A 27,475-nucleotide genomic window follows, 5' to 3' on the forward strand; every position below is an offset into this window, starting at 1 on the left:
TGCCAAAAATGACTGTATTTGCTTAATATTCTCATAGCCTTGTAAATTCAATGAAGCAGGTTTTGCAAAAAGAGTACTTAGCATTACATTTGGCAGGTTAAACAAAAGAGACTTTTCCCAAGAACAAATCATATCAATGTATGAACTCTCAGCAGTTCAAGATCAATCACTATATTGAATATGATCAACATATAATAATAGTATATATTTAATAACAATAATACATAGAATTGCCATCGTGGTCATGTTTTATTCTCGTTGCCTTGGAAGATTTGTGTATTATATTTTCTCAGTGAGAATCCAGGCGGGGCGAAGGGTAATGCTTAATTTACACTCCATCGCTGTGCGACGAACAATTGGTTTGTAGCCATAAATTCCCATTTAGGTGTGTGCATTTGATGTATCTCCACTCCTGTAGTAGAACATGGGTACAAACCAACCAACATGCAACATGTATTTTGAGTTGATAACATATGCGATTGTAGGAATAGTATTATTAAACAAGCCAGCATTTGCCGAAGATGATAAAAATGACCATCTTCACGAGAGAGTGGATGGTCAGTCGAATGGTCAGCCTGTGGTGGACACCACGTACGGTACAGTACATGGCATCTACTTAGACGAGGCCCGAGCGTTCCTTGCCATACCGTACGCAGCACCTCCTGTGGGAGACCTCAGGTGGGCTCCTCCTCAGGAACCAGAGCCGTGGAGTGAACCCAGAAATGCAACGGAACATTGTCTTCAATGCCCACAATTGCCATATAATGAAACTAAGGTAAGAGCTGTATCAAAGACAGGTGGGACTGAGAACTGAATTTATGTATATTTTATGCAAAAGCCGTCGTTGATATGTGGCATTGTATAATTATGAAGAGTTTGGTTCCAAAAGCTCCAAAAATTGCTTTGTGTGAAATTCATTTGAAGATGATTCCTAAGAGTAGCAGGAACCTTGCTAATCTAATTACATTAGACCACTAGAATAGTTTTAACAAATGTTTGGTTATCTTTAAAAAAATAATTGCAAATCTCTTTAACCTCCCACGTGCGAAGAAGAAAATAATAAATATAAAAGAATTTTTTTGGGTCCAAAATTAGCTAAATCCAATGGCAGCCATTGAATTGGAGATTTTTTAGGGGACAAAATGAAAATAGTTAGAAAATAAGTTGGTGGCCGTGTGTTATGAACTCGCCATCCAAAAAAGGTGGCGATGTTACGTTTTTCCAAAGTCGACTCAAATTAAATTATGATGATATCTCTGCCAAGCAAGAAGTTATTGTCATGCTTGTGGTCTCATTTTATTGCTAAATAAAATGCACTTTCAACCCTGTAAAAAGAAAATCTTTAGCTTCTCTAATACTGACACTGTGCTTCATAGAATTTAGAATGGGCAGGGTGGCGGAGATGGGAGATGTGGAGGTGGGGGATGTGGTACACACAAACTCTATGGAATTGATATCTTTAGTGCATAATTTGCTTCTGTAAAGGCTGTAAATTAGATTTTAACTATATTTAGCATCTAAAAGACTCCTGACCTTACAGCTAAACAATTCTACTAATTGTTTTTAATCATTTATGATTGGTTTAGTCTAGAAAATACAAACTTTTCCACACAAAACTACTTGTTTTCATACTAAACACTGTAGTAAGTAATGCGGATGTCTTCAAAATCTAAAAGTTACTGTAAAATTTTAATTACTTATCCTATCACAGTCAAAGTATAGATTTTCTGAAGGGTAATTTGATGAGAAATCTAAATCTCTAGGTTAGTGAATGCGTATCACTTGTTGGGAGTGAAATTGTTCAAAATAATGCACACTTACTGAGATGTTGATGCGTCTAATGCACGAGCCCCGAAGGAGGAGTGCATTAGACGCATCAACATCTCAGTACAAGTGCATTTTTTTGTACAATTTCTCGAGCAACAAGTGATGCGCATTTATTAATCTATTTCATGCACGAGCTATTTTTATAACAAAATTGTCACTAAAATGTTGAAAAATGCCAGCAAATATAAAATGCATCCACCCGCAAGAAAAATGAACGCGTCCGAAAGCACTGCGCGTACTACGCAGAGTGCGTACCCGTGCAATTATACAATATTCATGATATTTATGCACGGCTAGCTATTTACTAACGTGTGTTCTGATTGGTTCTCACTATCTAAGAGTGTATGAAGGGGAATTCATACACTCCAACGAAAAGTTGTCCAACTCGGTAATTTATTTTATAGATATGTTCAGCACATCAAAAGCCACATTTATGCCAATTTTCATTCTTTTCCCGAAAAATGCATTTTTACCATTTTGTAGCAGTCTCTATGGACCACAATGACCTCATCCCAATGACATACTGAGTAGTTCAATAACTTCAATTAAACAATCATAGTGCAAAATTTGACCTCAAGTTGCAGAGTTTTTGTACCCAAATTTTCAAAGGTCATTCAATAAATGTATAAATGTATTGGGGTTAAAGCCCAGAACTATTCCCCTGGTAGATGAGCATGTTGTGGATCCTAGTGTATGTCTACACTGAGCTGAAACCCCGAATGCTGGCATGTCGTAATGATCGATACCGCACTACCCCTCGAGTTTAATATCAGAGTGTCCGACCAGTTTAATCAGCTAATTATTGTTTTCTTTATTTCGTTTTAATTGATGCAACTTTGATTATTTCAGATGAGTGAAGATTGCTTGTACGTCAATATCTATACGCCACTAGACGCCAACCCTACGACAAAGTATCCCGTTATCGTCTTGCTATATGGGGGATTTTTTATCCAGAATTCTAACTCAGTACCAAAATTCGACGGACGATTTATAGCAAATTCTTCTGCAGTGACCGTTGCACCAAACTTTCGCATAGGTAACGAAAACTAAATGTGGTTTTAATTCGGTGAAGATTTGGCATAAGTTTTTACTTTTACGAGTTGATAGTCATACGTAGTGGTAGATATACGCTTCAACACTCCATAATTTTTCGCTCACCTGGAACGTTTTTACTAGAGCGATTAGCGCCCGACTAGCGTCTTCAGCAAATGGTGATGCTGTGATGATATCTTGTCTACAATCGGGATATTCCTTTCTGATGACGTCATGTGATTGATAGTATGACGTCATGAGAATTTCCCGGAGAGTTCTTGAAGCTATACACATAAAAAGGACTGAAAAACTAAGACTGAACCGTGACCAAGGACTAGACATAGATCCTATTTGGGACAATCTGCTGATGCCCGGGGGGGGCACTACATCGTAAACCTTATGACGTCATACTGTCAATCACATGACGTCATCAGAAAGGAGTATCTCGATTGTAGACAAGATATCATCACAGCCTCACAATCTGCTGAAGACGCTAGTCGCTCTTGTGAAAACGTTCCAGGTGAGCGAAAAATATAGTGTTGCATGCCTTGCCGTTTGAGGCGAGCAATCGCTCTCGTTCGCCACCGCTCGCCCAAACTCAATTTCTAGTGAGCGATTTTCCACTCGTCATAGACACTAAATATCGCTCGCTGCGAATCACCATGATCACCCAATTTATATTCAAGTTTCAGCACTTTCAATGTATTTATTACATATTCATGAAAACGATAGAGAGGGTATTCAACATGAATGATCTTTCAGACCTAGAGTGTGATTCGACCACATTCTACTACTAGAGACTGCTTTGACCACTCGCCTAACATCATGCTAGCGAGCGATTGACCACTCGCCTTTAAAATCTAGACGGCAAGGCCTGGTGTTGAAGTGTAACTCTTTATCCAAGTTTTTACTTTGTTATGTACAATACATTCGAGGGTTTGGTGCAAGAGTCTGCAATAGCTGCCAGGTTACATACCGTAAAACCTCGTCTACAAGCATATAGAGTGTTTTTGATGAAAACTAAATATGCCAATACAATAGATTGGTCTTACAATAGTACTTGTTTGTATGCTTGTATCGGTAATTCATGTGCTCAAACTGCATAATGTTATAATATTGTCGATGGATGACGCCTGGGTTAATTTAACTTTCATCAAAAGTATTTTATATGCTTGTAGACGAGGTTTTATGGTATTTGTAGATTGGTACAATATAGAATGCGGAAATTGCCAAATGTACTATATAGTATAATAGACGAATGCAATTTCACGCATTCCTACACTTCAGCCATAGGGGGTGGGTCCCATCACAGCCCCAAATGTGAAATGATGCAGCCTTGGCGAGGACATTACACCGCAATCCATCACCCGTGTTAAAATTTGTTTACCCTATAGACGAATCCAACAAGCCAAGTGATGGTCAGAATTCAGTCGGCCATTACTGGGTCCCGTCTGCACAAAACTGGTGTTGTTACTGCCCAATTGGGTGTATTAAATCCGCTTAAAAATCTATGTTGAATTGTATTGTGTTGTAAACTTTCATCATTCTGTTGTCTACGTGTAACACGGGTGATGGAATGCAGCTTAATATCCCCGGCCGCCAAGACCACATCATTTCACATTTTAGGTGGAATAGACCTAAGGGGGGTCCCAGTTATGGCTGCCATTGAGGTGTAGGAATGAGTGAAATTGGATTCGTCTATACGTAATAATTTCTTTTTTGTGTGTGTGTTTTGTTTTGTAGGCGCTCTGGGCTTTTTATATACAGGGGAAGACACAATACTCGGTAATTTTGCCATTCTAGATCAGCAAGCTGCTCTGAGATTTGTACAGAATAACATTGCCGCATTTGGAGGCGACCCTAGCAAGGTAACATTGACAATAATAATAGAAAGTTGAGGCTGGGGGATCAGGATGAAATTACAGGTGGTGAAGAATTTAAAGCCATATTGTAACATTTGCTGAGGAGGACGCCCTTAAAAACTTTTAAAATACTGTTTTTTACACAATTGTAATGTAGTTTAGTAAACAAAGATACCCTGCAAAAATCAAGACTTTAGGTGCCGTAGTTTTGTCAAAATCCGAGATTTTGAATAAACCGTCTTAATAAGACGTTTTATCATTACGATGAAAATATTAGTTGAACACGTATGCGATGTTCATAACACGGTACGTACATGGCGCGCGGGACGGTAATACACACACAAAGGATCGTACCGTATTACAACCGCAGGAGTAACACGCATTTGCGCCGGTAGTAAATTCCAATTTTCTTTGCTTTAACTTACTTGTTCGGCTCAAAATTAAAAGTGGACATATCTGACAGTAAAAGTATAACATTTTATGGAAAAGAAATCCTAATATATTTTTATGGAAATAAATATGGCTTTAAAGTCGATGCGGTAGTATTAACAAACTGAACGTAATAGTCGAAAAAACCTTCGGTTGATTCGGTTGATCTTCAAGTCCAAGAAAGCAGTACGTGTCAATCATGAATGTATCGTCGACATACCGCAACCACGATTCCTTGATGTACCCATATTGTACCTGAAGTTTATCGTGGTTATTATTAAATTTTCAGTATCACCCATCTTATTTGCTCTCATCCGTTTACAGGTCACATTGATGGGACCATCATCTGCATCAGAGATGATAGCAATACATTTAATCTCCCCACTCAGCGATAATCTCTTTCACCAAGCAATCATGACTAGCATATACTTCTCTAGCACGTTCCGTGAAGCTGATGCAGACGCGCCTCGTTTCGGCAAGAAGTTTGCTCGATACGTAGGTTGTTTACTAGCTAGTCCGGTGTGTCTCAGAAAACTCCCTGTTCAAGATATAATACGTACTCAGAGTTTAATGATGTATAGTGACATAGGAAATGTTGCTGAAGAAAGCCCTCTACAATATTTCCAACGATGGAGTCCAGTTGTAGATGGTGATATAGTGCCTATGCAGCTTATGGAGGCATTTGAAACGAAGCAATTTCAACGTAAACCGATGATCATTGGAGTTAACCGAGATGATGCACGGTTGTTTGCATTTCTTATGAACCAAAAACCACTGAATTTGCCTACATATTTACGACATATACTAGATTTTTTTCCCGCTGTAAAGGCCGCCAAAATCGTCAAACAGTACCCACCGTTTATAAGAGCTGATAACCGCCATTCTCTTGGTGTTTTGTTGACCGATTTTACTGCCGTATGTTCCAGCCGATTTGTAAGCGGTATAGTAAAGTCCTCTAATATTCCAGTTTATCACTACATTTACGATAATCCTCTGCCACAAAATTTTTCAAGTCCGGATTTCTGTGTTGATTACTCTTGCCATAATGGGGACTCTTTGTTCAGGTATAATAACGCGATCTTACAAAACTACACATATAATGCGACTGAAGAGAGACTAGCTGAGAGCATGATTTACTACTGGACTAATTTTGCGCATACGGGAAATCCTGATGATGACGACTGGAGAGCAGAGACTAAGGACTTTCCTTTATGGCCAGCTTATGATACGAATGATAAATGGCCTAGTATGAGATTCACACAGCCAGATAATGGTTTGTTCTTAGATTATAGGTCTTCTGAGTGCAAGTTTTGGGATGAAATTGGGTACCGCGGTAGAAGATTTAAGCGCACTCTCTACAATCGTTTCTGGGTGCGGTAACTTTTTGCTCCCCCCCCCCCCGGCATTTATGTATAAAAGTTGTAAGCATTCGCGTGAATTGAAATTTAAGAATGACCTTAAGCTATGATGATGAACATTTGTCAACCTAACCCTAAACGAGGATTTTAATCAATAAAAAACACCCTGAGCGAAGAATTGTATTGAAATTTGCCCTAAACAAACATTGCACAGTGTAATGTTTTATGTGATGTGATATGCTCTGAGTCCGATAGCTTCAATATAATTATTATGTTCAGGTTATTATCCGGGGCTATTTTAAAATTTTATTGTGAATTTTAATTTTGATTTTAATTTTTCTCGACCTTCGGCGCTTTGAGAATTATTCTTGTCTGGCCTGGCTCTGGGCTGTCTCCCCAAAAACCATGAGTATGATTTTGCGTGTCATTATGAGTGTCATTCAGTGACAGTGATATCGGTAAGCTTAAAATTAAAATGACCATACACCATGTACACCAGGCCACACAGCCGCCACCACCGTGGAGTCACGCCAAAAATAATCCAAAGAACGTAGATACGGATGAATATTCCCTATAAACCGCATAAAATCTTACCAGGAAAACCACTGCGCATGCACGCAGCGCACGTGATGCCATAAGTCATCACGCACAGAATCTCTGGCCGCGTCATCGAAACACCAGTGGCTACAGGTCGGTGATCTTGTGCGTGGCTCGGAAATCACTCTTTTGTGCCGAATTACTTAATTAATGTGTCGCCACTAATGGCTGTTGATTTGGTAATTAAAAAAAACTTCCCAAAGCGAGAATCCTGCTTAACCCCACCCCCTTCTTCTAGTAAAATGAGTGTTTCGGACCTTAATCGTGAATTCGCTTTTTGCTTTTCAAAACCATCCTAAATCCGGGTTTTCTTTCACGCGAATGCTTTCAAGTATTCTGAGTGGCCTCCGGGAATTTTGCACGCTAACTCATTGGCAATAACACACTCTTTGCTATGCATTTGGCTGGGTTATTTTATTTATCATATTTGGATTAGGGTTTGCATGTTAAGGGTATGTTAGGGTTAGGGTTGGGATTAGGGTTATGTTAGGATTAGGGTTAGGATTAGGGTTAGTGTTATGGCCCAGGTGTAGGGTTTAGGGTTAGGGTATGGGAGTACTGGAGGTCTGTAATTACTTCGGACAAAATAAAGTTGTTGTTTTTTAAACACAATTTATTGTCATTACCATGTGTGGGGGTGTGTGGGATGTATACATGTTAATATGGCTATGTGAAAACTGTTGTTTCTTTATAGTACAAGGACAAATTAGCCCATGCCCGGGCTTATGCATACCAATGTATTTTAGATCTACTTATGAGAAAGAAAAACTTTATTAAAATTTTTGGTAGTTTTGACTTTTCATTGCAGCCATTTTAAATTTTTTACGTGTCAGGCAAAGTCGTGAAATTGTGCCTATTTAGAAGATCATGCAGCTATAATGTAGGGTATCACTACTTGTCCATGTTATCAACAATGTCATATGACTAATATGCAGCTGTCAATGCATTTGTCAAATGGATGGTTAATGCTGCTCTCCATAATAAATGCAACATACTGCAGTTACTGTCCGTTTTCCTATACACAATGCACAGAGCTCTCACAATTGACGCGTGACCTCTAATAGTGTATGTTATAAGTATAGGCAATTGCCTAGTTAACGTCACTGTGTGAAAAATCACATGCACACCGGCCAATATTTAAAGTATTCTCTGAAATTCTAGAAAATATAGTTTTGTAATATGTCCTAAATTTTTAGCTAATTTTTTTTAGCTAATTAACCGTCCATTTGTTGCCGAAATGAGTAACATGTAATTGTGGAAATAGCTGCTTCTGGATGCTAAGAACTGGTACTGGGTGTTTTGATTAGCATGATTAGTGTGGGCCAATGTGTTCCTGCGGAACAATAAATGTACGAGGTGTTTGCTTAACAAGCACTATTATCCAACAACATGCTCATCTATCAGGAGAACAGTTCTTAAACCCCAATACATTTGTACATTCATTGAATGACCTTTGAAGATTTGGGTACAAAAACTCATACTATGCAACTTGAAGTCAAATTTTGCACTATGATTATGTAATTGAGATTATTGGACTATGTCATTGGGATGAGGCTCTTGTGGTCCATAGTGTTAATAAATCAGACCGGTCTCCGATCAGACAGATATAATATTAGTGCAGTGTCTTGAGATTCTTCGAAAAATTGTGAACGGAGATGTGCCACGCAGACTTTGGGATGCTAACTTTCTCTATACCTACTGCTTGCTGTTTCTGCAACCCATTATTTTTTCGCAATTATTTTTAGGGGTACTTTGACAAAAGGAAGACCACCCCCGAGATTACCGATGAACAAACGTTAGTTTTATATTCAATTAATTCTGTCCTCAATCTCAATGGGTATAGCCAATGGAAGAATTTCAAAACTGGAGTTGTCCATGCATTCCAGCTATATTTTGATTCCGAGTGAGTTTCTCTACTTGTGCATTTGGCAGGTTAAGGGTACTATACCCCTGTGGAAAATTTGTGACTGTTTTTGCATTTTTCTCAAAAAATAACACACTGGTAACAAAAGTTATGTATATTATTGGGGCAAGGAATCCACTACACTGAAATTTCAGTGCCTCTGCCTCAAGACAAACGGTTCCGTATATATGATAGGAAATGAGGTACATCCTAGCCATGCTAGCGGTACCTTATTTCTTATCATAAATAACGAACCGCTTGTCTTAGGTCACTGAAATCCCAGTGTAGTAATTGGATTCCTTGCCCCTATAATAAACATAACTTTTGTTACCAGTGTGTTATTAGTTTTGAGAAAAATGCAAAAATAGACACATTTTTATCGAGGGGTGTAGTACCCCCTTAAACAAAAGTGAATTGTGAACAAATTGAATCAATGCATGCATGACTAAGAAGTTCAAGGCAATTTCAATATGATCAAAAGATAATTATACACAAAATGGTCACCATCATGGTCATGCTAGGTCAGCGCGAAGAGCCGGTAAAGCTGAATTTATACTGCACTGCTGAGCGGCGAGCGATTGGTTTGTAGCCAATGAGTTAGAACGCCTTTTCTTGCGTTTTGAAAATCGTGCGTAGTACCTCGCTGGTCAAATACCATATCAATCGCCCGTCAGCGGTGGAGTATAAATTCCTATTTAGGTGTGCGAAATTTGACGTTTCTTCTAAAACATGGGTGCAAACCAACCAAAATGCAACATGTACTTCGAGTTGATAACCTATGTTATTATAGGTATAGTACTAAACATGAACAAGCCAATATCTGCTGATAGTGGCTTACGAAAATCAGGAGCAACACTTTTCAAAAGTGATAAAAATTACCATCTTCAGGAGAGAGTGGATGGTCTGTCGAATGGTCAGCCTGTAGTGGACACTGCATACGGTGCAGTACATGGCATCTACTTTGAAGAGGCCCAAGCGTTCCTTGGTATACCGTACGCAGCACCTCCTGTGGGAGACCTCAGGTGGGCTCCTCCTCAGGAACCAGAGCCGTGGAGTGAACCCAGAAATGCAACCGAACATTGTCTTCAATGCCCACAATTGCCATATAATGAAACAAAGGTAAGAGCTATATCACAGATAGGGGGACTGAGAACTGAGTTTATGTAATTTTTTATGTAAGAGCCGTCGTTGATATGACATTTTAATACAATGGGTTCAAAGACGTTACAGCAGCGCACATAAGTAAGACGGTTATCATTGGGCAGAGTTTTTATTAGGGCTATGGACAGAAGCGGATCCAGCATTTGAAGTTAAGGGCGTGACAGGGGAGGAGTAGTGCATCTAAAGGAAACAAATTCGCTTGAAGCGGCCGTCGCGTTACGTTTGCACGACGCAGGGGGTGTCTGAGTGAAAACAGAAGTGAGAAACTTTCGTAAAATGAAGGCCAATTGAAGCCATTTGGTGGACCGTTTGGGTACTATTATTGTATACAATTATAGTTGTAAAAAGCCGAAAGTTGGTGAAATGAAGGCCAATTGAAGCCATTTGGTGGACCGTTTGAGTACTATTATTGTATACAATTATAGTTGTAAAAAGTCGAAAGTTGGTGAAATTAAGGCCCAATTGAAGCTCTTCGTGACAAGTTTTGGTTCTTATTGTACAAATGATTGCTGCTGTAAAGTAAATCAAAGTGTCAGGTGTCCAAAGCAGAAGCGAAAGGGGCGACTTGTTTGTCCATACGCAGTGGGTATCTGAGGGGTGGGGAAATTTTAATAATTGTACAAAATGAAGGCCCAATTATATGGTTTGGAATCTTTAAAAAAAAAAAGAAATCCAATAATGTCATATTTACAGTCACTGTTGCATTTTAGTTGTCCTCGACTGACCGATCCTAATCTGGAAAATCTGGATTTTTTTTTACTGTACAAAAGAATACCGACCCAGAAATTTAGCCATCCGGAAAAGATAATTCAAATAGTTTCCTTAAACTTTCGTACTTAATTAAAAGTCACAATTTAGTCTTTATTTATTAAATTCATTTTAGCTACGACCTTTTAAAAAACCCACTGACCGACCCTGTCGTCCACAAGGTGGTCTGGGACAACTGAACCAAACAACTTTTGTTTTCTTGAGCTTTTAAGCATGATAATAGGCATATTCTAATTAAAATTAGAATATGCCTATTATCATGATTTGACCAAGAGTTCGTCCCTGTTACATTATTAGAACACGGGGTAAACTGTTATGGGGTAAAATTTGGTTGAGTAAATTTTGCCCAACATTGGGTAAATATCCGCGAGTTTGGTATAAAGGTGACATTACCTATAGTGGTTGGGTAAATTTTTGTCTCTCAGTTTACCTATTATTAGTTGTGTAAACAGAATGTATATTCCTACCTTTTGTTGGTAGGCTATACAGAAGTGTTGGATTTTGAATTGGGTAAAGGCAGGCAAAACCGTCAGCCTGCTAACATAATTGTCTAAGTCATTGTTTTGTAATTTTGAGATCAAGTACAAAATATTTGTTCATGTATGCATTTAAACATAAACTCTGTGTTATTTCATTCTGGACAAAATTAAGTCCACTTTCCTAGAAAACTTTAAAGTTTTAATGCACAACGTGTTGCAAAGATGATTTTGAAATTACAAATCATTATACATGCAGAAAATGTTTTAGGACAGATTTGTCGCAGTCTAAAAAGTTCTAATTACAACGAAAGAATGCAACACGTAATCACTTAAATGGACCCGAAATGAAAAAAAAAAAACAACAACAACGATTTTACCTAAAAATGTAGGCCCTATGTTTAATGTTCATTTTACCGTCCTTTTCAATGGAGAGCTGATTTGGTGATCTGCTCCCTTATATGAGCCTACACTCAACTCCTGGTTTCGCACGCGGTGCACACGCTGAAATCCCGAATGCTGGTATGTTGTACAGATCCCTCACTTACGCCCCAAGTTTAATTTTAGAGTCTGCGACCGGTTTAATCTGCTTATTATTGTTTTCTTTATTTTGCTTTAATTGATGCAACTTTGATTATTTCAGATGAGTGAAGATTGCTTGTACGTCGATATCTATACGCCACTAGACGCCAACCCTACGTCAAAGTACCCCGTTATCGTCATGCTGCACGGGGGAATTTTTGTCATGAATTCAAACTCACGTCCAAAATTCGACGGACGATTTTTGGCAAACTTTTCTGTAGTGGCCGTGGTTCCAAACTTCCGAATAGGTGAGATAGGCCTATCATGTATGTCTAGGAGTGTAGGGGAAGGGACTGGTTCCCCTCTTAAAAATCATTATTATTAAACGACCCACGAAACGTATTAGACTAGTCAATTTACGTAAAATAAATGGGTTTGCTAGACACAGGGGCGTATGCGTAGCCAGACCTCTTTAACTCTCTTCACGCGGGTGTCGACTGCAGACGACAAGTTTCAAATTTTTTTTTCAAAAGTCAAAAATTTCAGAAATGTGAATTTTCATGACCATATTTGGAATCAGCATGACAAATGCATTAAAATGAGTACAAACAAGCCTAGTATTGGTTCAGTAGTTCTTAAGATATCTCTTGATATTTTGAGAAAATATTTCAACACTTGAACTTTTTCCGTTGAAGCGCATGGCTAGCACGCAGAGCATTAATATGGTTTTAAGTAAAATTCGGTGAAGAGGTGGCAATAGAAAGCTTGCGATTTCCAAACGCTGTGATCATGATCATACACCAGTGCATCTATTCGAAGGGAGGGGTATGAACGTTTGGACAGTATTTATTGTGGGACATTAGAGCATAGAGCACATCAGACATATCGAATTGCATTCTGAATACGAAGAATGGCCTTCTGATATCAAATAATTTTGATTTTTTGAAATTCGCAATGTAATACACATTTTATGGCAAATCTTTAAAAATTGATATTTTTGATATTTAACAGTACTCGAAGTAAACTTTATAAATCTGATGATTTCTACCTAAAGTGTATGTAGGTGGGATGAAAAGCCGACGATCAATTGAAAATTTTGACCTTTCGTATTGAAGATATTGATTTTTCCCCAAACACCAAAAAAAAATAAGGTCTTTTGGGAAAAAAATCCATATCTTCAATATGAAATTTCAAAATTTTCAATTGATCGTCGGCTTTTCCTCCCAGCTACATACACTTTAAGACTATATCATTAAATTTATATAAAATTTACTTCGAGGACTGTTATATCTCAAAATGTGAAAAATATCAAATTTTAATAATTTGTCATAAAATTTGTATTATATCGTGAATTTCATAAAATGAAAATTATTTGATATCAGAAAGACATTCTTCGTATTCAGAATGCAATTCGATAGGTCTGATGTGCTCCCATGTCCCACAAAAAATACTGTCGAAACGCTCAAAACGCTCATTCCAGATCCCTTAACATGATTAATATGTTTCTACTTGACTTACAATAAATGTTTAGTTCTTAGTTCAAAAGATATCGTCTGCAATAGCTGCCAGGTGTCATATTTGTAGATGTGTACAATATAGAATACAGAAATTGTCAAATGTCAGATGGAGCAGCTATTGCATATAGGCCTTCTTGCACTTACTCCTCGACTAAATTACAGACATCATACCTTGGATGGCTGATCACATGGGCACATTAACCATCTGTCAATATAGTCATTGGAGCACAGAACAACACCAAGAACTGCAACCAAGATGAAAACGACGACAACGACGAAGAAGAAGAGACAAAAGACGAAAACACAGACGAAGATGAAGATGACGATGACGATGACTATGACGATGATGATGATGACGATGATGACGACAATGATGATGATGATAATGATGATGATGACGACGATGATGATAATGATGACAATGATGATGATGATAATGACGATGATGATGATGATAAAAAGACATACAAATCTAAAAGTCTTCACATGCATAATATAGGTGGCTGCGGTAAGAGCTACGTGCAGAATTTCCTGAGATCGTTTTTGACGCGTTCGCACTTTTCAACACTAATGTCCAATAATTTTGGGTCTTTTTGCAGGCGCTCTTGGCTTGTTATACACAGGGGAAGACACAATACTCGGTAATTTTGCCATTCTAGATCAGCAAGCTGCTCTAAGATTTGTACAGATAAATATTGCCGCATTTGGAGGTGACCCTAACAAGGTAACGTTGACAATAATAATAGAAAGTTGAGGCTGGGGAAAATTCGAATGAAATGACAAAGTCGATGCGGGCGTAAGAGCGGGATACATCGGAACGTAATATATAGTTGGCAAAACTTAGATAGGTTAATCAACTTGCTCAAAACATGATGCGGTTGATCTTCAAGTCCAATAAAGCAGTACGTGTCAGTCATGAGAGTGTCGTCGACATACCGCTACCAAAATACCTTGATGGACTCACGTTTTACCGCACCCACAACTATCATCTGAAGTTTATCGTGGTTATTGTTTAATTTACAGTATCATCCATTTATTTTTCTCTCATCCGTTTACAGGTCACGTTGATAGGACCATCTTCTGCAGCAGAGATGGTAGCAATACATTTAATCTCCCCAATCAGCGATAATCTCTTTCACCAAGCCATCATGACAAGTATATACTTCCCTAGCCCGTTCCGTGAAGCTGGTGCAGATGCGCCTCTTTTCGGCAAGAAGTTTGCTCGATACGCAGGTTGTATAATGGCTAGGCCGGCGTGTCTCAGAAAACTCCCCGTTGAAGATATAATACTTATTCAGAGTTTGATGATGTATAGTGACATAGGAAATGTTGCTGGAGAAAGTCCTCTACAAGATGCCCAACGATGGAGTCCAGTTGTAGATGGTGATATAGTGCCTATGCAGCTTCTGGATGCCTTTGAAACGAAGCAATTTCAGCGTAAACCGATGATTATTGGAGTCACACGCGATGACGCTCGGTCTTTTGCATTTATTATCAACCAAGAACCACTGAATTTGCCTACATATTTAAAATATATACTAGAGTTTTTTCCCGCTGAAAAGGCCGCCAAAATCGCCAAACAGTACCCTCCGATTATAGGAGCCGATAACCGCGACACTCTCGGCGTTTTGTTGACCGATTTTTCTGCCATATGTTCCAGCCGATTTGTAAGCGGTATAGTAAAGTCCTCTAATATTCCAGTTTACCACTACATTTACGATAATCCTCTGCCACGGAATTTTTCAAAGCAGAATAATTACTGTGTCGGTTACTCTTGTCATGATGGGGACTATTTGTTCAGGTATAATAACGCGATCTTACAGAACTACACATATAATGCGACTGAAGAGAGACTAGCTGAGAGCATGATTTACTACTGGACTAATTTTGCGCATACGGGGAATCCTGCTGAAGACGACTGGAGAACAGAGACTATGGACTTTCCTTCGTGGCCAGCTTATGATACGAATGATAACTGGCCTAGTATGAGGTTCACACAACCAGATAATGGCGTATTCTTAGATTATAGGTCTACAGAGTGCAAGTTTTGGGATGAAATTGGGTACTCCATAAAGAGTTCGATAAATCTTTCCAAAGATAAATCTCGATGTTGACACTGTAATTCTCTCCACGTGCCGGGTGTCGACTGCAGGCAACAAGTTTCATTTTTTTAATTAAAAAAAAAATCAGAATTGTTTATTCTCATAAACGATATTTGGAATCAGCATATAAAATGCATTAAAATGAGTACAAACAAACCTAGTATTGCATATTGGTTCAGTGGTTCTTAAGAGAATTATTGATAAAGACTAATTGCCTTTAAATTAATATTGACCCATGAGCAATAGGAAAACCTGTATTGTCCGTTAATTTTTCTCCAATTTGTAGAACATATACTAATAATTATAATATCTGATTAATTATGGTGTCAAATGTGTGTTACAATACGTATGCATGACGTTGAAACAATCATGATTAAAAAAACACCAATGATTTTAAATACAGTCATCGCCAATGACTCAGTAAATCGTATTTCTTTGATTTATATCGTGAAGCTGATCTTTCACCCCTGTCGTTAATTACTCTACATAGCGCCCTCTGTTGTTGATTAATCGCCAAATTCCAGCCTCGGAGTTTTGAGACCAGAATCTTGATGCCGATGAAATCAAGGAATAATTACGATGACGTCATCAATTTCTATCGGGGTTTACTGCTAAGTATGGTAAGTAAGATGCTGCTGACGTCACTGTAACTCTTGTGTAACTCTTAGTCGTGAAAATCGCTTAGCAAATTTGGCATGGAAGAGTGTCATACATTCAAATTATAACATCTCAGCCGTGATCTCAGCAGATGTGCTGCTTTGTCGCCGAAGTCGCCAACAGAGGGCAGTATTTAATTCTTATTAATAGAATGATACTGCCCTCTGTTTATCATTTTAGCGATCGATAGAGGGGGAAATAGGCAATTTCTAATGACAGTGGGGGTATAACAGTAATTTATACATTAAAAATACACATTTGACACCATTATTTTTATTTTTATTAGAATTTAATGAGTTTTGTTCAACATAATTCGGAGAAATTGACGGATAATACAGGTTTACCTAAAGCTCTTGATTGACCTTTAAATAAATATTTTGTACCCTGCTTTACATCCTTATTAGACGTTCTTTGCATATTTGCATACTAATAAGGCTAATTATGCAAATAAATAGAATTGATCTGATTGACGCATACAATTGATCACCGTCTACCACCACATCGTCAGGGGTAATCAATCCCGTCGCCACACAAAGAATATACACATAATTGATTCGACCCCCATCAAAATAGATTTTCCCCAACCCCGTGACCTTATTAGAACAGAAAGTCCCGAACAATTTCAACATTACATTCCTCTGCTATTTCTACGTCACGCCGAAGCGCACTTCGTTATAATCTTAAACAGAATTAAAAAGACTAGTTTGCGTCTGACGTCACTGCCAATCAAACTCCCCATGATGACCCTTGAATGGTTAGTAGGGCGTCAAAGGAAGGTTGATTCATCTGGGTGCCGATTTGAGAAAGGGAATCGCAGAAAGTGGCGAAAAATTACAGTACTTTTACAAGGCAATTAAGAGTATACTGCTGTGCATTCACATTTTGGTAAATTCCATGAGCATTTGCGATAAAAGGGCATATCTATTGCAAAAACAAGTTTAACTCCATTCGAAGAGAATAATTATTACATTACAAGTTGACACTCGTTGCAATTTTTTTATTCGTATTTCTCCTGAAAAAAGAGAGATTGTGTTGGTAAAATGCTGCCTCGTACGGTCCTTCCCCCGTTCGAAGCGATATTGATTTCCAAGCAGGAGACTGATGACGTCACAGTAAATGAAGAGTCATGTTACATACACACGATCCCTTGATATGAGCTCTTTTGAAATTCAGTCATGTGTATAATGCGCGACCTTGTACCATGAGAAATCGGAAAAGTTCAACAAAAGGCCATTGAAATTGTTTATTTGCATAATAAATGCAATATGGATATACATCACGCTCAAATTCTAAGATCGCACGGTAACATTGGTCTAAAATATTTTTTATTTTTAGTCAAAATATTTCTCATCAACCATGTCAACTTGATAATTGTAATGTCACAATTTACTAATATATAATAAAGCAGCGGCCTGATTTTATGTGTAAAAACCATTAAATTTGTAATACTTGATTCAGAGTTTTTTTTCTGATAACAAAACAGTATACGTTCTGTGCATTGAGTGTTGACAGTCCATTCTCTCAAAGCTGGCACACTTCATTTTATGACATCACAGTTTTTTTCTATGTCAAATCCGTCTCGTTCGAAGGAACTCACCGCTTACAGTTGGTTTTTGCGGAATATCAATTTTAAGCGACTTATCTTCTCAAAAAAGGAGTCATTTTCATTGTCCTCTTAATATTAGCTTGCCAATGATATGATGTTGTCCGAGCAATATATATGCCCTTTAAACTCCATTGCCCATTTATCATACGCCCTAAAAAGGGTAGTAGGAGAACATTATCATGCATGTAAGCATCATGACATAACGATATTTTCTAATTGCCATAGAGGGCGCTTTTTACTTGCACAATTTTTTTTGAGACAGGCTGTATGCCCTTTAAACTCCATTGCCCATTTATCATAAGCCCTAAAAAGGTTAGTAGGAAAACAATAGAAACACTTTGAAATAGGCAAAATTTCCTGCTCGATGCGCTCGCATTATTAAGATAAGACAATTTAAGGTTTTAAATTCGGGTTCCCCTAAATCTTAGTGTGTAAAGGGGGTGGGGCAAAGATTTTTGGCACGTCAAAAAAAGGGGGGGGGGTAAAGGTTTTTCCCATACTTCTGAATCAACCGATTCAATCGAAATTAGTCTTAAATTACTCCTCTGGGCAAACAAAATAAGAAAATAGTTTACTTGAGAAATGTATAACCTCAGAATCGGATGAAATCATGGATCAAACGTTATGCTTGTACACATTTCTATAGATTCGTGGCTGCATGAACTCTGACGGGGGATATGACAATACAAAATTGCACTAAAATTGTGAATCAAGTATATGATTGAGATTTCTTATGTTAAGGGTAGACGCGGTATTGTTGGTCGAAGCAGCCAAAATATCGACTTTCAATATCTAAATTAATATATTATTGCAAAATAACACTTTGATGTTTTGCAAAAGTTCATTCTGCAAATCATACACTTTGAAAACTTGCTTGATTTATTGTTGTTAATGAGTTATGTACGTTTACAAAAGTGTTGTTGTTCCAGCCCTCTTTATAACATAACTCAAGAACCACAAGACCTACAAAAGTATATCTGTGATATTTAAATTCTTCTACACACTCGCTATGAAATGATCAGTGCAATATTTGCCAAAACTCACTACCATTCGATGAAAATTCGTTTGGAATAGTTGCTAACCGAAAGGGGGAGTAATTTGAAACCAGTTTCGATGAAATCGGACCATTTTTAATTTTGACCTGTGTGTATGAAATTTTTGACATTTGACCTATTCGACATTATAACTCATGAGCTAAGCACCGTAGAAAAATATGACAATTAACTTTTGTAGTCCCTGTTATGAGAGGACCAATTTGAGATACATTACAACATAGTGGTACTATTTCTAAGTTTTGGCCCAACTCTGACCTTCGACCCCTCATCGAAAAATGAAACCAATCAAATCATTATCATTTCAGGTTCAAGAATGCCAAAAAACATTGGTCAAACTAATGTGGGAAAATAAAATCCCAAACCGGCAAAAGCGTCATGCACTGCGTGGTAAAATACCAAAACCCAGTAAACTGTAGCTTTACATGGTAACAAAATTATTGCTAAGGAAATTTAGATGACCTCAAAAGGTCGCTTGTATCTGTGCATAACACTGTGAAGGCCAAGTTTGCTTATTCGCGAATTTCACAAAAGATTACTAATAACTATTTCTGGCTAATTAAGCATGGTTCAAAGATTTGATTTGTTCTATAGTCTTGTACCGCATAGCAGACAAATCGCTTGTACCACTGTGCTTGTACTTACATAGTTTATGCAACTTTAATGTGCAGCGCCGCGCCGTACCTGCCCATGACTGCCACTTCGCATTCCGGTCCATTTCCGTGCGCGAACTGATAGACTTCAAGCTACTCCAGGCCTCCGGGCCCCGGGGGCACTCCAACTTTGGAGGTGACGCGTATGTAGGGCTGTTAAGACCCCTTTTTCAGCATCGCTGTCACCCAAAGACCCCATATTTTTTACGAACACATGCTCGCTCTGCGCTCTGTAACCTGAAGACCCCTATTTTTCCATTTGATCTGTCACCCAAAGACCCTTACAAGTTCAATTTGAACAGCAACTTTCATTTATCACTGATTTTGTTACTTATTTTGAAAAAATAAAGAAATTTGAAGCCATTTAGAACTAGAAATTCGATTTTCGAGGTTTTTGTGGCGCTGTTTTGGTTCTCACCCAAAGATTCCATTTAAAAAAGGTCATGTTCTCACCCAATGACCCCATATTTTTACATTTTGCTCTCACCGAATGCCAAAAATCATGCTCTCACCCAATGACCCCATATTTTTACATGTTGCTCTCACCGAATGCCCCTTAGTGCGAAAGCGCCAGCCCTACACCTATATCCATTTCAAATTGAAGTGCCCCCCCCCCCCGGGCTCCGGGCCAGGCCTACTATTACATTCGCCAGCTACTGCGGTGAAATTATGGGTGACTATGAAAGAAAATGTACCCATCTGTACTTGGAATTGATAGCATGTATTATTATTATAGGGATAGTACTAAATAGGCCAATATCTGCTGATAATGGTTTAAGGAAATCCGGAGGAAAACTTTCCAAAGATTACCAAAATGACCATGATCAAGTAATAGTGGATGGCTACTCGAATGGTCAGCCTGTGGTGGACACCGCACATGGTACAGTACATGGGATCTACTTTGAGGAGGCTCGTGCATTCCTTGGCATACCGTACGCAGCACCTCCTGTGGGAGACCTCAGGTGGGCTCCTCCTCAGGAACCAGAGCCGTGGAGTGAACCCAGAAATACAACGGAACATTCTCTATCATGCCCACAATTCCCATATAATGAAACGAAGGTAAGTTTTGTTTTAAAGACCTATGAAGAACAAGTGGTGGTTTTTATGAGGTTTTTAAAAAAAAAAAGACAAGATTAAGAATTAAAATAACAGGCATACAACTGTTTAGGCAAAAGTGGATTCAGTTCAAACTTCAAAAAGCCATTTAAAATTGATTTCTGAAAAATACTGACATTTTTATTTTGTTATTTTTGCCTTTGGTATAGGTGTCAAAGAAATGCTAATCACTCGCACCTGTAAAACTAGAATCTTTGAAAAGAGCGGTATTGTATTCAATCTTGGATTGCAGACATACACAGGTGATGATTGCAACCTGCTTGTAGTGCAGGGCGATATATTCAAAAATTGTATTCATATATTGCTAGGTAGTTAATCCGATTATTACATAAGTTCGACAGAGAATAGTTTAAACAATTTTTGAATATATAGCACTGCACTACTACGTTCACGCGGTATCTCTGCATTGAACCATAGATGTCAAAGAATTGAATATTCATCATGTTGATCACTCGCAATTTAACTGAAAGATTAGTATCTTTGAAATGAGCGGTATTGTATTAGCTTGTCATAGTGCAGTTACGTCCACGGCAAATTCACCGTGACCTTTCCAGCCATAAACCCGCTTATTGAAGATTAAACCGATATATGCAGTACTAAACCATTATATAGTAATCTATTGTCCAAAGCAAATTTATTACCACATGATAATATTAATCCAATGAGCGACCGAATTGTCCGCTACGGACGACTAATCCAATCGATAATGACGCTATTGACATGTACGAGCGGAGCTCCACTGACCGAGTTTTGGGGTATTTTTCACTGGTTTGCTGTCATTTACGCATGAAGGCGGACCACCGTTATTATAAGGACTATGCTAATTATTATGTAGAGAATAAGCCATACTTGATTGACAGAAAGTACTAAATTTGTACCTATTACGGTTTTATGACACCAATCTTCCAACTACGACCAAACCAGGGCTGCCCGGTGAAGCAAAATGTGCATTGGAATAACACGGCGAGTTTTGATAGATGGTAGGATTATTTTTTTTTTTAAAAATGTATGTTCCCCCGTTATTAAAGCTTGTACCGGGTTGAAAATTCAGATATTTGGAACAAAATAAGGAATTGAAACATAGAGCAAGTACTAAAATTATAGCTTTTATACTTTTTGATATATGACGCTAACTAGTTCATCCCCTATAGCTACAACACAGCGCTACCAGTAGGGTTCAATTGCCTATTGTGAGTGCCCCTGTGTTGTGTGCATACATGTATTTAACAATAACTGTGTTCAATCTATGATTGCAAACATATACACTGGTGATGAATGCAACCTGCTTGTAGTGCAGGGCGATATATTCAAAAATTGTTTTAACCTGTTGCTATGGTAGTTAATCATGTTACATCATCACTTCAACGGCGAATGTCTTCCACTCTTCTCCAGCGTGCCTCTGTGGCTCTGTTGGCTAGAGCGTCGTGCTACTATTACGAAGGTCGCCGGTTCGAATCCGACCAGATGCACTGTTTGTTCAACGTTTATATTTGCTGGCTGCTCTGGAAAACTTCCGTGATTTAAGCAAGGGGCAGCGTGTTTACTAAAAAAAAGAACTTTGGTCTGTCGATTAAAAATATCTACTTTGGAAACAAATGTCAACCAATAGAAAACAATACACGAACGGAATCATTTACTCAAATCTTATCTTGTTTTTCTTTAACAAGGTAGGTTATTGGTTCACCTCAAGCATTAACGTCACTGCCGAACTTGAAGCGAACCAGTCTATAGTTCAAGTTGGTAACAACTATTACCTGTTGATTATTGTTCTCAACTTTGTTTTCAGATGAGTGAAGATTGTTTGTACGTCAATATCTATACGCCACTAGACGCCAACCCTACGTCAAATTACCCCGTTATTGTCATATTACACGGGGGATATTTTGTCATGAATTCAAACTCACGTCCAAAATTCGACGGGCGATTTTTGGCAAACTCTTCTGTAGTGGCCGTGGTTCCAAACTTCCGAATAGGTGAGATATCATGTATGAAAAAAAAAAAAATATTAAAGAGAAACCCCGCCAGAGCAGTTCTTCTGGGGTGAACCAATCCTGCCTGGTTATCAAATTAATCAGTGACAAGGTTATCTCTGAATTTGACAGGTGCTGATTGATGTTTTAATATTATTGCATCAATTACCACCTGTCAAATCCAGAGATAATCTTGTCACTGATTAATTTGATAACCAGGCAGGTTTGGTTCACCCCAGAAGAACTGCTCTGGCGGGGCTTCCTCTTTAAGTAAAATAATGGGTTTGCCTAGACAAAATTGGAACACCTATGTTTCTACTTGCTAGTGACTCTATAAACACCGTCCTGAGCAACATATAAAAAAACCCCAAAAAAACCAACAAAAAAAGAAGGTAACAGAAAAAAAAATGCTTATTTACATAAAACAAAAATGGCCGCTAATACAGTGCCCAAATTTCAAAAATTTGGAGAATATTAACAAACACCACCTAATATTGTATTTTTTTTTTTTTTTGTAGAACAATTTGAAACCACTTTGATATAAAATTGGATCGATTGAGCCCATATTTTATTGGTCGAGCTATGAGTTTTGACATACGTCTCGTCCAATATTTTAAAACTCACAGCGAGGCCAATAAACATTGGGCGTAAAACATCCAATTTTATCATTATTATGACATGTATGAGGTGGATCCAATATTTTCACACACTTGGATTCATCAAAACATAATAATGATCAAAATCGGAGCATGTTTTATTTTGTTACACCTGTGGACAATAGTATAGACCAAAATTTGACATTTGACCTTCATGTCTATAACCTAAGAACTGTATAATATCGGAGACAGGTCAAACTATATACTTTTTCTGAATCCCTAAATGAGAAGAATACATTGGTATAGGTCATACCCAGAATCGACCCAGAATTTTGAAACTTGAGCCTTGCCTATTAAACTGATTAATTTGATAACCAGGCAGGTTTGGTTCACCCCAGAAGAACTGCTCTGGCGGGGCTTCCTCTTTAAGTAAAATAATGGGTTTGCCTAGACAAAATTGGAACACCTATGTTTCTACTTGCTAGTGACTCTATAAACACCGTCCTGAGCAACATATAAAAAAAACCCAAAAAAAACCAAAAAAAAAAGAAGGTAACAGAAAAAAAATGCTTATTTACATAAAACAAAAATGGCCGCTAATACAGTGCCCAAATTTCAAAAATTTGGAGAATATTAACAAACACCACCTAATATTGTATTTTTTTTCATTATTTGTAGAACAATTTGAAACCACTTTGATATAAAATTGGATCGATTGAGCCCATATTTTATTGGTCGAGCTATGAGTTTTGACATACGTCTCGTCCAATATTTTAAAACTCACAGCGAGGCCAATAAACATTGGGCGTAAAACATCCAATTTTATCATTATTATGACATGTATGAGGTGGATCCAATATTTTCACACACTTGGATTCATCAAAACATAATAATGATCAAAATCGGAGCATGTTTTATTTTGTTACCCCTGTGGACAATAGTATAGACCAAAATTTGACATTTGACCTTCATGTCTATAACCTAAGAACTGTATAATATCGGAGACAGGTCAAACTATATACTTTTTCTGAATCCCTAAATGAGAAGAATACATTGGTATAGGTCATACCCAGAATCGACCCAGAATTTTGAAACTTGAGCCTTGCCTATTAAAGCAGCAATTTTGTTATATGCAAATCTGTGTTGCCCCTATTTTGTTCTTCTTTTTTGCCCTGTTGTTGCAATGTCCGAATTCCGCCCCTCTGTCTCTCCGGATGCTGTATTTCGTAAAATTTTGGTGGTCTCATATGAACAGTTTAAATCGTTTTGTAACCGAACTAGGGTCATCATGGTCATAGCTGCACTATGGGAACTCGCATCTTTTGATTGTGTTCAAGGTCATAATAATACTGTGGACAAAGGTCATTTGAGGTCAACTTGTAAAATACCAATGTAAGACTCTTTGTTAAAATTTGGTCTCGTATGAACAGTTGAAATCGTAGTGCAACCAACCTGTTTTGGTGGTATCGAAGGTCACATAACTGAGGTCAAAGGTCATTTGACGTCAACGTGTAAATGTATCATTTAAGACAGACCATCACGATATGCTAATTAAGGTCAGCATATCGTGATGGCCTGTCTTAAATGAGACATTTACCTAAAATTTGGTCTCGTATGAACAGTTCTAATCCCATTGCAACTAAATTTGGGTAATTGCAATATTTTAAGTCGTCTATTGGTGGTTTTCAAGGTCATATACGGAGGTCAATTTTTGTTTGTTTACCACTCATACAGTTGGGCATTTAGCTGTTATAATTGCCGAATTTAAATCGTATATTTTTACCTTTTCTGTTTTCAGGTGCTTTGGGTTTCTTGTACACAGGAGATGATACAATACTCGGTAATTTCGCCATTCGAGACCAGCAAGCTTCATTGAAATTTGTACAGCAAAATATTGTCGCATTTGGAGGTGACCCTGACAAGGTATAATTAACAGTAAATTTGTATGTTGCTTTCCTATCGGAACTTCCTAGTATTTTGTTTTGATGGATTGTCCAATTGACCAGCACGAAAGAGTGCGAAATTCCGTTTTGTGCTACTATTCCTGTCAGCATATTCAGGGACAGATTGCAGTACGTTCGCTATGAACAAAATGGGTGTCGGGTTGGTTGACGACGAAAGTGTCATCAACATACCGTCTCCACATCTTCGTTTGTCCATGAGCGAGGACACTTCGGAACTAATGTTGTTGAAATTAATTTCAGTTTTATTCAATGTTGGGCTATATAAAGGTCATGACAACGTTTCTAATACGCTTCATATGAAAAAAAACCCCACTCCAACAAGGGCTTTAAAAGGTCATCATTATATACTTTTTGGCAAACATTTTTGCAAATTATTTTGTGAACTCTTAAATAACATGGTGAAATGTTTTGCATCCTGTTTTCAATAATGGTTTGGAACGCTTTTAAAACGTTTGGCTTTCTGTAATAAATTTTGTTTTTGCTGCGATGCTAATTTTTACTCATGCAATTATTATTCTGACACCTTTCCTTCAGTGTTGCATATTTTGCAATTCACGTATTTAACTTATGCTTGCTTTTTGTATAGGTCACGTTGATGGGACCATCTTCGGGAGCAGAGTCAACAGCAGTCCATTTAACCTCTCCAAGCAGCGAAAATCTTTTCCACCAAGCCATCATGACTAGCATTTACGTCACTGGTCAGTTCCGTAAGGCAAATGCCGACGCGCCTCTTTTCGGCAAGAAGTTTGCTCGATACGCAGGCTGTGTCACTGCTAGCCCTGCGTGTCTGAGGAAACTGCCCGTGGAAACGATATTGAATATTCAGACGCTGTTGATGTACAGCGATACAGGCCAAGTTGATGGAGAAGGTTCTATACAATATATGCAACCATGGAGTCCGGTTATAGATGGGGACCTAATACACATGCAGCTTCTGGATGCCTTTGAAACGATACAATTTCAACGTAAACCTATGATTATTGGAGTCGCTCGCGATGATGCGCGAAATTTTGCTTTTCAGCTCAATCAAGAACCAATGGATTTGCCAGATTACCTCAAGTTTATACTACAGCATTTTCCCGCTGAAAAAGCCGCTAAAATCGCCGTACAGTATCCTGCTATTATAGGAGTTGATAACCGCGACACTCTCGGCGTCTTGTTGACCGATTTTAATGCCGTATGTTCCAGTCGATATGTTTCCAACATAGTCACGTCTAATGATATCACAGTTTATCACTACATTTATGACAACCCATTGTCGCAAAATGTCACCAATTTAAATTATTGTATCGGTTACTCCTGTCATAATGGAGACTCCCTATTCATGTTTCATAACGCGGTCTTACAGAACTATACATATAATGCGACTGAAGAGAGACTAGCTGACAGTATGTTGTACTACTGGACTAATTTTGCGCATACGGGAAATCCTGATGATGACGACTGGAGAACAGAGACTAAGGACTTTTCTTCGTGGCCAGCTTATGATACGAATGATAACTGGCCTAGTATGAGGTTCACACAGCCAGATAATGGTTTGTTCTTAGATTATAGGTCTAAAGGGTGCACATTTTGGGATGAAATTGGGTACTCCGTGAAAAGCTCGATAAATGTACATAACTGTTTGAAGTCTTCACCATAATATGAGTATTTTTTTCGCTCTCTCTTATCACCTTGATAGCTTCTTCGAGACAAACTTTTTCATGATCCACTGCCTCATCTCGAAACAAATATCACCAAATTTGAATTACGTTCTGATGTACCAGAACGTAATTTAACACAGTGGCCCATGAAGCAGTGTAATACACATAACCATGCATAACTCGCAAAAGCAAAATCAGAATCAACTGAAATTTTGGGAATAAGCCTTTTTCGTGGATATCTATAATACTGAAAATATCATAAAAAAGAGGAAGCTAGGAGATCACGACATACTCCTTTTAAATATGAAAATGTATTATAAATATATATAAAAAATTTGAAAATATAAGGTTATTCATTTACATGCAAATGTCGTGATTTTAAGACGATTGAGATGGCAAGAGCCATTTTTTTCCAGTTTTAGCCATTTTGCTAAAAACTGGAGTGTACTTCTTAAGTAATGTATTTTTCCATAGAATGATCCATATATAACTCTAACACTGACCAATCCAACAGTATCCAACACGGGGAAAACCCGTCAGCATGCATGCATGCCACGTGATGCGATGATGTAATCACCCTAAGTCATACCCGTGGAAACGCTGACCGGGCCAGCGACACCGCCGTAGGTACAGGTCTGTGATCTACTGCCTGGAATGGGAGGGG

The 27,475-nt window shown here is 38.1% G+C and overlaps 3 protein-coding genes across 3 annotated transcripts; all 3 read left to right on the plus strand.

Annotated features, from left to right (window-relative positions):
• Positions 1-424: 424 nt before the first annotated feature.
• Positions 425-6,530, plus strand: LOC140139233 (cAMP-regulated D2 protein-like). The gene is made up of 4 exons (XM_072161013.1): positions 425-775; positions 2,677-2,863; positions 4,603-4,727; positions 5,475-6,530. Exons 1-4 carry the CDS (start codon positions 425-427, stop codon positions 6,528-6,530), a joined length of 1,719 nt encoding a protein of 572 aa, XP_072017114.1.
• A 3,282-nt stretch (positions 6,531-9,812) lies between these two features.
• LOC140139234 (crystal protein-like) lies at positions 9,813-15,566 on the plus strand. The gene is made up of 4 exons (XM_072161014.1): positions 9,813-10,127; positions 12,057-12,243; positions 14,052-14,176; positions 14,511-15,566. Exons 1-4 carry the CDS (start codon positions 9,813-9,815, stop codon positions 15,564-15,566), a joined length of 1,683 nt encoding a protein of 560 aa, XP_072017115.1.
• A 4,599-nt stretch (positions 15,567-20,165) lies between these two features.
• Positions 20,166-26,943, plus strand: LOC140139519 (cAMP-regulated D2 protein-like). The gene is made up of 4 exons (XM_072161245.1): positions 20,166-20,581; positions 22,425-22,611; positions 25,003-25,127; positions 25,755-26,943. The coding sequence occupies exons 1-4, from the start codon at positions 20,192-20,194 to the stop codon at positions 26,808-26,810; spliced, it is 1,758 nt and encodes a 585-aa protein (XP_072017346.1). The 5' UTR covers positions 20,166-20,191; the 3' UTR covers positions 26,811-26,943.
• The last annotated feature ends 532 nt before the right edge of the window (positions 26,944-27,475 follow it).

This window comes from Amphiura filiformis, chromosome 18, assembly GCF_039555335.1.
Source record: "Amphiura filiformis chromosome 18, Afil_fr2py, whole genome shotgun sequence".
Lineage (NCBI taxonomy): Eukaryota > Metazoa > Echinodermata > Ophiuroidea > Amphilepidida > Amphiuridae > Amphiura > Amphiura filiformis.